At 48.5% G+C, this 14,184-nt stretch overlaps 2 protein-coding genes across 2 annotated transcripts; both read right to left on the bottom strand.

The window, feature by feature from the left end:
* Positions 1 to 59: 59 nt before the first annotated feature.
* On the bottom strand, positions 60 to 4,376 carry EDB91DRAFT_1258458 (WD40-repeat-containing domain protein; the record flags this gene model as incomplete). The annotated part of the gene is made up of 10 exons (XM_041324342.1): positions 60 to 364; positions 439 to 508; positions 555 to 710; positions 743 to 1,299; positions 1,346 to 1,411; positions 1,461 to 1,691; positions 1,864 to 2,052; positions 2,871 to 3,117; positions 3,171 to 3,186; positions 3,241 to 4,376. The coding sequence occupies 10 exons, from the start codon at positions 4,374 to 4,376 to the stop codon at positions 60 to 62; spliced, it is 2,973 nt and encodes a 990-aa protein (XP_041168486.1).
* Positions 4,377 to 12,244: 7,868 nt separating this feature from the next.
* EDB91DRAFT_1089964 (uncharacterized protein) lies at positions 12,245 to 13,926 on the bottom strand (the record flags this gene model as incomplete). The annotated part of the gene is given in 8 exon segments (XM_041316610.1): positions 12,245 to 12,343; positions 12,398 to 12,488; positions 12,546 to 12,684; positions 12,755 to 13,199; positions 13,233 to 13,400; positions 13,420 to 13,544; positions 13,715 to 13,790; positions 13,837 to 13,926. The coding sequence occupies 8 exon segments, from the start codon at positions 13,924 to 13,926 to the stop codon at positions 12,245 to 12,247; spliced, it is 1,233 nt and encodes a 410-aa protein (XP_041168485.1).
* Between the last annotated feature and the right edge of the window lie 258 nt (positions 13,927 to 14,184).

Genomic DNA, 14,184 nt, shown 5'->3' with positions numbered 1-14,184 from the left:
GTCGTCTTCTTTGTTCTGTCTGGAGGCTAATTCTTGAGTAAGGACTTCGTGCGCGTCATCTAATGGTGCTGAGTCAACGATTCTGTTAATGCGGCCCCCTCGCCCTGAGCGCTTGTGCCTGATTGAAATTCGTCCTGACCGGGTTCATCTTCCTGTGGAATAGGACACGGCAGCGGAGGTGGCGGTGGAATAACAGCGCCGAACGTGTGTGCCTCGGCTGGTTGCGACGCAGGTTCCCAAGCTTCGGGCTCATTCAAAACCTGATCCCCATCATCCTCATATCGCTCTCGTTCGTCCATCTCATCGTTATACAACACGCGGCGAGTCGTGCCCAAGTCAGGTTGAGGTTCATCGTCGAACTCGGCTGGTACAAAAAAAGCAACCAAAGATCGATTAATACACTACAAAATGAATACAGGCGGTAAAATTAGCATTCACCAGCACGAGAAGCGGGCTCGTCTGCTTCTCTTGCTTCTTTGGCTTCTTCTGGTTCATCATCGACGTGGGACTGCGGAGGGATGTGGGCAGCAGGGGGAGGGAATTGATTCGCCAACTTCCTCGAGGTCCACGTTGACTTCGTCTTCGACGTCGAGAGGTTCTTCTACTGGTACAGGCGAAATAGGGACTGAGTCACGTCTAGCGGTAGGTGAGGGGATGGATTCCCTGCGGGGTACAGGCGGGGACCCCGCAAGTGGGTTAAATGCACCCATCTGGGAAAGCTTAGCAGCTACACGTTTCCTACGCGCTTCTTCCTCTCTTCATCCTGTTCCTGTTGCATCTGCTCATCATGCTCAAGCTCTTGCTCCTCTTCTTCCTGCGCAGGCGCAGGCTCAGGCTCACATGCATCGACAGGGACATCTTCCTCTTCGAGCGTATTCGCGGGGCCCACCTCGACTGTGTCAAGTTCGACACTCACACCTACGTCGCCGATCTCCTTCTGTACGTCGCCGATGACAAGAATCTGCTCTGATGACGGAACCGGGACTTGTTCTGGACTTTCGACTTGTTCTAGAGACGTCACTGTTACAACGGATGGTCTGGCCTCTGGTTCAGGTTCAGGTTCAGTCGTAGACTCAGCATCTGGGGCCTCTTCAGTAGTTTCTGGTGCTGCAGCAGGTACAGGGACGTCTGGGAGCTGGGTTGTAGGAGGGGACTTGTATGCCTTCTTACGTGGGGGAGCTGCGCGGCGTGGACCGGCGGGTACTGGCATTGAGCGAACGGACGTTGTGTTAGAAGAGGTATCAGCAATGGAGAGAGAGGAAGAATCGGAGTCCTTGCGTGTAGGGTCAAGGAAGTTATCTGTAGAACGTCACTAATACTGACTTTAGGGCAAAAATTAGAAGACTAGCCTGAATCATCGCCTCTTCCTTGACATCTGAGGGAGGGTTTAGAGCTTCCGCAGGAGAAGTCACTAGCACAAGCATTATTTCATAATACATATTAGAGATGGAATTGCATACCGTCTGGAGCTGAATCTGGCAGGATCGCTTCCTCCTCCTGCTTGAGCTGAGGTGGAGGAGTCGCTGGCTTCTTGGGAGCTGGCTTCCTGGCAAACATAGGCGGACCCATGCCGACTCGGGCACCACCAAGACGAGCCATACGAGCAGCGATCGCGGCACGGCGTTGCCTCTCTTCTTCCTCCGGATCTTGTTCAGGCTCAGCATCATCCTGCTGAGCCTCATGTTCGTCTTCTAGTTGAGCCGGATCAGGGTCGTCCGCAGCAGGGGAGGGGACCCTGGGGCCTCAATCACCCCGCCTGGGGAACGACATCATCCGCAGGAGGCGATACTGGTCGTGTGGTTTCCATTTTGGTTGTCTGTAGGCTTTGGGAGGATCGGGGCGGGGCGCCGCCGCCAAACGCACCCTTTCCTTGGAGAGCGGCCATGCGCTCCTTGAGACTCCCGCCCTTGCCGATGCTCTCCATCGCGTCTGATGCAGACATCCCAGCAGTCTTACGCTCTGGTTCTGGCGATTGAGGAGGTGAGGGTACCTTGGGTTTCCATGATTGAAGGGTCGAGGGCTTCGGGCGTGGTGCAGGCCCAGGAGTGGGTGCTGCCCCTTGTTAGCATTCTCGAAAGCGGCGATCCTGTCGCGCAGTGAGCCTGGCTTTGGTTTCGGAGGTGTTTCACTCATGGTTGATAGATTTGTAGATGGAGATGGTAGCAGCGGACTACGAGAGTCGCAACATGTTTGGCCGCGTTCACTGACACGAGGCTATCGATGACCCATGTTTCTCACGCTTGACTGTAAGGAAACCACAAGGAAACCATCACGAATCATGAATCATGCCAGCGCTGATCCAATCCTGTGCACTCTGAAAAGAACCTATAGGTGCAAAGCAAGAAGTGATACGAATCTACGAATTGAAATGAAAACGCAAGAATTGGAGTATGATTCAGAAATCTGGCCAAAGAAGATCTAGGAAGGAGCGAGACCCTAAGCCTGCGAGTATGTTAAAGTGGTCAAGATACAGAACACCCTAATTATCGCGTTATCGAAACTCTTCGTGGCTGCAGCGCGAGATGGTTCTGCCTGCTGTGACTGGCTAGCCACTGATTTTAATTCAATTTCTTGCTGGGCGAATTAGACCCTACGAAACAACTACATCAGGAAACCCATTGAATAAATAGACAAGGTCGTGATACCTGGCAGTAGGTATGGGAACGTTGTCAATATCTTCCTCTTATTCATCATTCATCAGGTCGACGTCATAGACCGGCAGTGGCACATCCGGCTTCTTCTTCTTCTTCTGGAACCAGCTGAGGCAAAAGAAGAGTGTATACGGTCGTGTTCCGTCGTCCACACCAACAGCGTCACCCTGGAAAAGGACGCGGTCAGATCTCACGAACCATGTATTGCAGAAAACAAACATATGGTGGCTTGTCCGAAAGGGACATCGACGGCTTCCTTTCGTCTCGGTAAACGCTCCTTGTTCTTGCCCTTCTGGTCTGACGACGGCCGAATGCCATCAAAGAAGGTACTCATATTATGCAAGCGAGAAGATGAAGAGCTTTCTGCATGAGCGCGTGGCAATGTATAGTGATTAGCGTGTGCACGAGACCTGTCGAGACGCTCGTAGTTCACAAAATTAGTGCGCCGCTGGCCAGGGATCTCCGACTGTAAGTGTCTGATCAAACAATGGACTAGTCACTGATCGCAACACCACCTACATCAAGAAGACCTTTTCTACACTTGATAGATAGTCAGTTCACAGATCGAGTGTTGGGTTATAAAACATACCTGTTGTTTGCCCCGTGACAAACCAGCCTGGCATGAGAGCACTGAGCTTTTGCGTGGAGTGAATTAACAGTGGGGGGAGTCACCTTATTTTTCTCGACCAGAGAATCAAATTGCGCTGCTGTAAGCACATCCTCTGATATCTCCCATTGCGAGATTGTGTTCAAACCACCACTGAATAGAAAGCGTCCATCGACCGAGAACGCAACATCACACACCTCATCCGAGTGCTCGTACCGTGCGACTTCTGTCCCTGTGTGCAGCTGCCACAAGCGGACGGTACAATCTCCAGATACCGATGCGAGAAGGGTGCCAGCCGGGTTCAACGTGATATGATTAGTGAATATATCTTCCTTATCATGACGGCCAGTCCAGGGATCACCAGCCTGTTTCCACGTGGAGGTATCCCAAGAGCGAATGGTAACATCATCATCACTACCTACTGAGAGGAGATGGACGCCATCGGGAGTCCAGGCGAGCCACATATTCCACTCATTGACAAAGTCAGAGTGGCCATTGAATTCAGCAAGACACTCCCTCCTGTCCAAGTCCCATATTTGGATCTCTTCTTTGGTAGCAACGCCAAGGTTACCGGACGGAGAAAATCGGACGCAATTGACCCAATTGCGCCATGCGCCGCACGGAAGGGGATCACCTCGAGTCTTCCAGGTGCTGGTGTCCCATAATATAACCGTGCCATTGAATGACCCACTGGCGAGAATGTCGCCATCAGAGGAAACATCCAAAGCTTCCACAATGTCGGTGTGACCATTCAAGGGACCTGCAACGACCTTCCCAGTCTTAGCGTCGCGAACCCATAGTTGCCAACACTCCGGTTCCTCGACATCGGTCGGGTACTCTCCCTCAGCGCTAACCACGTGCTTCCCGTTTCGTGAGATCACCAGTGCGCCGACGTCTTTCTCCACCTCCCACTTCATTATTTCCGTGCCATCTTCAAGCCTCCAGATGCGTATTGTCTTATCGTAAGACGCAGTCGCTATTCTCTTGCCGTCTGGAAACGTAGCAATGCAGGTGATAGTCTGCTCATGGCTTCCAAATATCTTGACGGGATCTTGACCCGACCCAGGTATTTGCTTGTCGCCTTTCGTGCTCGGTTTTTGATCTGGTTTGCTTGGCATGCCTAGCAGAAAGTCAGCGTAGGCTTAGACAACGACGCAGGAAAGCTACCTGTCACGACACTAATGGTTTGTGGTCAAGATGCGTAGCTGTGCAGAGCGTCTACTGAATACAACACATGTACGTGACCTCGTGATCTGCTTCTCAGCGTCAATGCGATCCTGGCGTCTGTGCACAGCACCATGCGAAAACGTACTGATCAGGGAAGGGCTAATTAAATATGTTACATATCTTCGCTCACCGAGGAGGGAGGTGTCACACGTTCAGCTCAGGCGAGGTCTGAACCTGAGAAAACGGAGACTGCAAGCGACAAGGATGTGGCTAGCAGGGCTGTGAAGGTGGTGAAACTCATGCGGGAGATCGGATGCGCTACTTATTGCTCATGAGGCCATGTATTACATTCAAAGCAAAGACGTTCAACGCACCGACGAACACAATGCGACACCGTGCTGTCTGACACGGGCAGTTGGGTTGAGCTTGGGCTTTCGAAGACCAAGTTAGATGATTCTCGGTCATGCGTTCCTCGAATCCATTAATTTCGACGCCATCGGTAGATACAGCCGCAGCGCATCTGTAACATTGTCAGATAGGCTATCAATGAACATGTCATGAATCATACCTATAAACCGAGTGCCACGAAACACAAATCATCGTCAAGTTCCGAACGCAATTGAGAGGAAAGACATTCATCTGCAAATCTGATCTGAAGTTGACAGAAATACGCACGTAGGTGATCACATATGTCACAAATGACTATCTAGGTGATATATGAGTATTGCCACTTGAACGAAAGAGAAAACTGACTGGCAGTGGATCAACGCCACGTCTCCTCTCCGCCAAGCATATCTCCCACTTCGTGTCACATCTGAAAACAGTCAACAAATGACCGTAAGATAGTGGTAGAGAAGAGGACACCGCTTCGAGATTGGAAACACGTATGGACACGCATTACACGTCCACGCCTTTATTGTACCTTGTTTCCGAGGATATCATAAACACATTAACGCATGTCGGTCAGAACGGCATGTATATGATATAATATTGCCAACGATGTAGTAGAAAGAAGACTTCGGTACACCTTCGAAATCGATTTCACGCTGCATTGTAATTCGTTGGCAGCCAAAAAGCACGCACACGTAGTCATCGACTGATCTGTAGACCTGATCTGTATCTTATTGAAATAATTTGAAATACGCGCGTGGATAACTTGCGCTGCGGGTTGTGAATGCCAATGAGTATTGCCATTTGAACGAGAGAAGGAACTGACCGGGAATAGAATCACGGCAAGGCACCTCTTGCCAAAATTAATTCATGATGGTATTCCGCCATATGCACGGCTACAAGGGTGGTCTGGAGCTAGTGGAACTGTCCCCTCCAGCGATTTTGTTCACGATGAACGTTCATCCGGCATGTCCGAGTCAATTTCACGACACCAGGCAAGTTAAACTTGAGTGTTCTTGTTACGGTTATCCTTTTTCCCCTAACCCTTGTCACAGTCACGCTATGTCACACCCTTCACATCTTGTCACAGTCACGCTATGTCATACCCTTCACATCTTCACATATCACACTTCTATTATGTGTACTTCTAGAACATTCTATTGTACGATTCTCTTTCTCTTTTTCTCATTGGCTCATTACTATTGAAGCTCCGCTTCTATTATTCATTCGCCTCTTCAATACCCTTATATATACCTCGTACCTACCCTTTGTACTCTTTAACTTGATCTACGCAGACCAGGGCCTGCAATATCACTGCTTTACTCGCACGACTCTAACACTAGGGTGTTAGCTAGACTTTCGACTACTTTTGATTACTGCTAAGACGTCTGACGACGCTGAGCATAACAAAAGGTCAAGTTAATCTTCAGACCGCCCGTCCTCGACTACGGCGACCAACACGAAACTTTGACTTAGCATCCGCGGTTCTTACTGCTGTTGCTACCCGATAAGTCAAAACGGCTACCCACAGAAAACAGTACCCCGGTTTCACCTGGGACGCATTATTAGGAACTTGGACCGCTCCAGACTCTGATGGCACCGTATTCACCATCCATCAGTGGAGAAGCTTTAGAAATAGCACAGCTAAGAAAGGAACACATTGGGACTTCGATACCCAATCCTACGTCGACAACGACTTCCCAGAAACACCACTCGCCTCACCTATCTCCGCACAAGCACCTCTTCCCCCAGCCCGCGCACCACCTCCCCCAGCCCGAGCACCACCTCCCCCAGCAGAACAATCACCCCTAGATGAATCAGACTCTGAACCAGAAGACAACGACGACATGGCCAAACTAATCGGCAACGTTCCCCCCGCCTTCAATGGTGACACCCGCGCCGCCAAAGGATGGCTCTTACAGGTAGAAGCCTACCTTGATATCAACGACTCTGTCTATACCATCGACAAACAGAAGATCGTATTCATCCTATCCCTCATGACCAAAGGAGAAGCCGCTAAATGGGCGGAAGGACAGTTCAAAGATGCTAGCACTACCAAAGTGTACGGAACTTTTGAAAACTTCCTCGAGCAATTCAAGAAGACGTTCCATCCAAAGAACGTCGTGGACACAGCGATCTGTCACATCTCCACCTTGAGACAGACAGGAAGCGTTCCTGCCTATACATCCATATTCCGCACCATCTTAGCAGACACAGGCATCACAGAAGAAAGTATGAAAATCATGTTCTTTAGAAACGGACTTAAGAAAGAAATCGTAAATACCATACTTAACTTCGAAAACGTACCTACTACCATTGACACGTGGCTTGAAAAAGCCTTAGAAGTAGAATCTCAACGTAGCCTTACAGCACCTACCAACTACAGATCCCGAGACCCCTACGCTATGGACATAGATAGGGCAGAAGTAGAAGGAGAGGAAGAGGAGAGACAAGTAAAGAAAGCCTACCTAACCCCACAGGAGAGAGAACGCAGGCGCAAAAACGGCCTCTGCTTCAAATGTGGCAAGAAGGGACTAATCAAAGACTGCCCCAACCATCCCGCATTCACGCCTCGCACCCAAACTGCCGCCAAGAAGGCGAGCAAAGATGATGATGAAGACTACAAAGAATTCTTGGAGTGGAAGGCGTTCAAAGCGCGCCAGGCAAAGAAATCAGAGGAGAAGGATTTTGCCTAGAGGAGACTGAACCGGCATCAGTATCTCCTAGAATCGGACTAGTAGTACAATTGATTGGCGACTCTAATTCTATATGATTGCCTTTGATGTTTGACTCTAGCATTGCCGAAGCCGCAGCTCTAATCGACTGTGGAGCAGAAGGGGAATTCATCGACTGGATGTTCATACGACGGAACTCCATCCCCACAGAAAAACTCAGAAAACCAATAAAAGTTAGAAATGTTGACGGGACACTCAACAAACAAGGTCAGATCACACATGCTTGTAACTTATCGTTCTGAATCAAAGGAATTCACATGGAAAGATGTTTCCTAATAACCTCTCTAGGAGGAGAGGACGTCATCCTGGGAATATCCTGGCTAAAGAAAGAAAACCCCCAGATAGACTGGACAAAAGAAGAAGTAACCCTTAGAGAACGAAGCGCGTACATCGAAGAAGTCGAAGACGAAGAAGAACAAACATTCTTCGACACTCAGGAAACCCTAGAAGACGAATGGGACCCTGCTACGGAAAGTATTCCGTATTCCTCCGAAATTCCCAAACTCCTTGACCCCGAACCTGCTGAATTCTTGATCGCATACTGCAAAGGCGATCACGTCATTGGAACCTATGAAACCTTTGAATCCCCTCTCACAGATGAACACATCCCCGCCAACCACCGATATTTCTCTTCCCGTGGAACCTTAGTCAGGAAAGCCGACAATATCTCTCAAACCCTCGCCCAAGACGCCGCTAAACCAAAGAAAATGTTCGAAGAACTCGTACCCAAGATCTTCCGAAAATACAAGGACATATTCGGAGAAGTAGCTAATGGAACTCTCCCACCAGAACGCAAGTTTGACCACAAAATCGATCTGAAAGATACCTTTGAACCGCATAAATGCAAAATTTACCCACTTAACCCCGCAGAAGAAAAGGCCATGAACGATTTCATTGACGAAAACCTTGCTAAAGGTACCATCATCCCCTCCGAATCTCCACAATCATCTCCATTCTTCTTCGTCGGGAAGAAAGACGGTTCCCTCCAACCCTGCCAGGACTATCGCTACTTGAATGAACATACAGTTAAGAACAATTACCCGCTTCCACTAATCTCCGATCTTATAGATAAGCTAAAGAACGCGAAGATCTTTACCAAGATGGACATCCGATGGGGATACAACAATGTTCGACTTAAGAAAACTGATCAATGGAAAGCAGTGTTTGCAATGGCTAGAGGACTCTTCGAACCCACGGTAATGTTCTTCGGCATGTGTAATTCCCCCGCCACCTTCCAATCTATGATGAACGATACATTCAGAGATATGCTACAGGAAGGATGGCTAATCATTTACATGGATGACATACTAATTTTCTCAGACGACTTCGAAACCCATCAGAAACAAACACACCGCGTATTAGAAAGACTTCGAGAAAACCGCTTATACCTCAAACCAGAGAAATGCACGTTCAACGTAGAAGAAATAGAATATCTCGGTATGATCATCAAACCTGGATCGGTAGCTATGGACCCGGCCAAACTAAAGGGAATCTCCGAATGGGAAACCCCGAAGAAAGTCAAAGAAGTCTGATCTTTCCTCGGATTTGCCAACTTCTACCGTCGTTTTATTGCTGACTACTCAACCATTGCTCGTCCCCTGATAGATCTTACAAAGAAAGATATGCTGTTCGAATGGACCAATGAACGCAACTCCACATTCCGAAAGTTGAAATCCATCTTCACCTCCGCCCCCATTCTCCAAATCCCTGATCAACACTCTCCATTCGCTATCGCCACTGACACCTCCTTATACGCCACCGGCGCAGTACTCCTCCAAAAAGACCCTAATGGCGAATGGCTTCCCTGCTCATATCTTTCCCAATCCTTTGCCCCGCCGAAAGAAATTATCAGATCTATGACCGAGAACTCCTCACCGTCATTCAAGCGCTCAAAGCTTGGCGCCATTATCTCTTAGGTTCCCCCTTCCCAGTAGAAGTTCAAACTGATCATAAGAACCTCACTTACTTCCATAACATGCAAGATCTCAATAGACGCCAAGCACGTTGGCAAACATTCCTCTCTCAATTCGATATCCGTTTCAAGTTTGTACCAGGAAAAGACTTAACTATCCCAGACGCCCTTTCCCGTAGACCGGATCACCTTCCAGACAATAGTGTCGAAAAGGACAATTCTAGTATACAACTCCTTCCTAATTATATGTTCATCAATTCCGCTTCCCTTTCAGAACAATTACGTATCTCTTCTTCCATTGACCCAGTAGTTCAACTAGCGCTTGACGCGCTCCAGAACCCAACCATTCCTCCCCCTCTCTGATCATCATTATCTGATTGGAAACTCTCCGATGGTATTCTTACTTACAAAGGACTCACTTATGTACCCCCAGGCGACCTTCGTCGCGATATTACCTCCCTTCATCATGACTCCCCTACAGCAGGCCATCCAGGACGATATAAAACCCAGGAACTCCTCTCAAGAGACTACTGGTGGCCTGGCCTATCCACGTTCGTAAAGAACTTCGTCGACAGTTGTAGCATCTGCCAACAGAACAAAGTAAACACGCACCCGTCAAACCCATCCCTATACCCCATTCCCGCTCCAATATCCAACTGACCCTTCGCCCATTGCTCTACTGACCTCATAACTGACCTCCCACCTTCCAATGGCTATGATAGCATCATGGTCGTGGTAGACCATGGCCTTTCGAAGGGGGTAATTCTCACTCCATGCAACAAAACGATAGACGCTGAAGGCGTCGCAAATATTTTCTTCTCCAAAGTATTCTCTAGATACGGACTTTACGATAAGATTATCTCTGACTGAGGACCCCAATTTGCCTCTAGATTCCAGATCGAACTCGGAAAACTCCTCGGATACAAGAACTCCCTTTCCACTGCGTTCCATCCCCAGAGTGATGGAGAAACCGAACAAGTTAACCAAGAACTCGAAGTTTACCTCTGGATCTTCTGCGCAAATGATGCGACTGGCTGGGCATCCATGCTCCCTCTCGCAGAATTCGTCCATAACTCCCGTCATCATTCCGCTCGCGGAACATCACCATTCTATCTCATGATGGGTTATCACCCCAAACACCTTCCCGACCTCCATCCAAAGAGCGACATCCCAAACGTCGAACAACGTCTTATCATCCTCAACAAAGCATGTGACGAAGCTTTAGCCGCTCATGAATTAGCGCGCAATACTATGAGACAACGAATCACATCTAAATTCGTACCATTCAACAAAGGCGATAAAGTATGGCTTCGAATCCAAAAACCTTCATCTGGGATACCCCAACCATAAACTCGCACCCAAACGGGAGGGACCATTTACCATCTCCAATGTCTTATCCCCAGTCACCTACCGCCTCTTACTCCCTGCGCAATGGCGCATACACCCAGTCTTCCACGCCGCCCTCCTATCCCCTTGTAAAGAAAACGACACTCATGGTCCAAACTTCGTCGCACCACCGCCTGACCTAATCGACGGCAAAGAGAACAAGAGATAGAGGCCATCGTAGGACATCGAGGTTCAACCTCACGCAGATACTATAACGTAAAATGGAAGGGATTCCCGAGTTCCGAGAACGAATGGATGACAGAAAGACAAATGGGTAATGCTTCCGATATTCTTTCCTCTTATAAACGCACACATCATCTTTAAATATTCTTCGTAGTACTCAGATTATCACCTAAAACGGGGGTAATGTTACGGTTATCCTTTTTCCCCTAACCCTTGTCACAGTCACGCTATGTCACACCCTTCACATCTTCACATATCACACTTCTATTACGTGTACTTCTAGAACATTCTATTGTACGATTCTCTTTCTCTTTTTCTCATTGGCTCATTACTATTGAAGCTCCGCTTCTATTATTCATTCGCCTCTTCAATACCCTTATATATACCTCGTACCTACCCTTTGTACTCTTTAACTTGACCTATGCAGACCAGGGCCTGCAATATCACTGCTTTACTCGCACGACTCTAACACTAGGGTGTTAGCTAGACTTTCGACTACTTTTGATTACTGCTAAGACGTCTGACGACGCTGAGCGTAACAGTTCTGCTTGTTCCGTCAGTCGGTTGATGGAAGAAAAACTTTCGAGTGTTGACGAGATTGAAAGTAACATCTCTGGGATTGATGCGGAATGACGTGGATAGTGGACACTGTTAGGGTAAACGGCTATCTTCATTCTATTGTGGTCTGCCTAAGGGAGACTACTGTTAGGGTGATCAATTGATGATGAGTGGCTGTGCAGCTTTGTTCGGCAAAGCCCTTGGATCCAACCAAACAACTGCTCTCTCTGCTTCTGAAGGCGTCGATCTACGAACTGAAGTGAAAATGCAAGAATCGAAGTAAACATCGGTATCGAAGACTCGAAGTCCAAAGAGTTTGGTCGGCGAGTAACGCGGGTATTGACAATGGTAGTCAGTACAACAGATGCGAGCTGATACATATAATACGAGTCTATAACGTCCTTCCCCAATCCAATAATCCGACTCGATGCCCAAGCCTTCTCCCAATCTTCATAACCTGCACAAAAATGTATGAGAGTATGCGACATCGTAAGTTAAACATCATCCCATGTCGTACAGTACGGCAGACAAGAGGAGCACGGGACGAGATTTGCTGCCCTTGCGGCAACTCCACAGCTTGCATTAACTTGGAATCTGCGCTCTATTCAGAAGGCGAATTATTCGCGTCATCCAATGAAGCGCAGCGGCCGTTCTGTCATTGTGCACTCGTCGGTTCCGGGGTATCCTTCACCTTGGCTCCGTAGAACCAAGCGGTATTCCTGTCGTCAGTTATGATAGTATTGTCATAGTGTTTCTGAAGCGCGCGAGTTGAGTTCAATCATGACTACATAAACGTGACAATGCTTACACCCTCCATGACGACTTTCGCATAGTGAGCCGAATCACCTCCATGAGAGGTGGAGAAATCGATCGGGGACCCATCGTTGATAACAAAGAAGCTGTCGATCAACAGTTCGTCAAACCGTTGGGTACCTGATGCAAGCAGAAACAAATACTAGAGTACCGCGTAACCACACGAGCCATTGTGCCAATCAACGTATGTGTCAGAATGCTTCGTCTTTTCGGCGGAAAAAGGTCTATCGCTGTCTGGCAAAAGGCGGGCACTTGGGGTCAGCAAGTCAAACCGGCCCCAATCTGTTCCAATAACAATGAAAACGAATTAGTGTCTGGCATGCTTGAGCCTTGGCAGCACTGAAGCGCGCACCAGTGTCGATTTCAAGTGAGACAGCCGTCTTGAAAACCTTAGGGTGCGTAATGATGTGATTAAACGCGGCTGAAAGCTGGTCCGCATAGATCGCGAGCACGGGATCGCCCGTCAACTTCATCAAATTCCAGAGCTCCTCGACGTTGAGGCTCAGCAAGGAGCTGGGGTGTTTCCCGGTTGTAGCTACCCACTCCTCATATTCCTTATAGGACGCGGGGTTGCTCGTGAGCTTATTGGCGATGCTTCTGTCACCGCCCAAGGCCAAGATGTTGTACTGCCAGGTTCTTAAAAAAGTCTTGTATTGGGCCTCCTCCATCACTGTGGGATCTATGATCCCGCCACTTGGAATGCCGCCGACGGCAGCTTTGACGTCTGCGGTAAACATCGTGTTCCTGCTGGATCTGTGTTTGAACACCACACCGTCTACCCCAATGATAAGCCCCGACTACAGATGTTTGTGGACAACTGAGAGACGCACTAACAGATAGCGGGCACCATAACTGGCCGATACGATGACGTGGGATCCGTTTAATGCGAAAAAGTCTTTGTACTTTGCCACAGCACTGGGATCTTGCCCGTCAAAGGGTATCGGTAGACCTCTTACTCTCTTGAGGAGCACCGCTGTATTGATTTTACTAGAGTATTCCTGGAGATTCACGATATACTTTATCTTTGTGAAACTGAAGAACATGTATTGTTGGTTGATAAGAAACAATTTTTGAGAGGCTGCTGCCATAGACGTAGTTCCGGTAAGTGCGAAGTAGCGGCTGGCGCAGGACTGGCGTCATTGCTAAAACGCAGCATCGGCGTCGTTGCCGTTTGGGTAATGACGAAGGTCGCTTTCAACAGTTTCGGACGTCTGGAGCGATGGAGACCATGATCGGAACGTCGTACTTCCTACCGTCTAGACGTGGAATGATGGTCAGTCACCATCTCCGGTGTTTACCATGGTGTACACACCAAATTCGACATTTTGTTGCAGTGTGTCGAAGTCAATGTTGATCATGCGATCTCCTCTCTTCACAAGTATATCAATCTGCGGAGAGTCAAGAGAGACCTGCATCTCATTCAAGTAAACGTACTGCGTTAACGGGGATCGAGGTTGTTTGGGTCACGTCTATGGTATAGCCAAGACGATCAGTATAAGGAAATACAGGGTTAGTAGTATCCATTGAGGGCAAGGCAGCAGAGCACATGCGGTACAGAAATGGGCTGAAAAAGACGCGAGAGGGTGGTATTCAATTGTGAACGGGTGCAGGAAAAACGCTCGCTTGACGATGTCAGTATCGAATCTCGATGAAGTTCAGTCTGCAACGCCGCCACCAAAACTTGAGGCTTATATAAGCAGGTGCTGGCTCCATCAATTAAAATCGTTCATCGTTCATAATATTAACAGACGAACGGGAGGTTGATGCGGCATTCATCAGGAC

Source organism: Suillus paluster, assembly GCF_016628075.1.
Source record: "Suillus paluster strain FC165 chromosome Unknown EDB91scaffold_465, whole genome shotgun sequence".
NCBI classification, from domain to species: Eukaryota; Fungi; Basidiomycota; class Agaricomycetes; order Boletales; family Suillaceae; genus Suillus; species Suillus paluster.
Note: the sequence above shows the minus strand (reverse complement) of the source record. Positions and strands in the feature narration are given on the sequence as shown.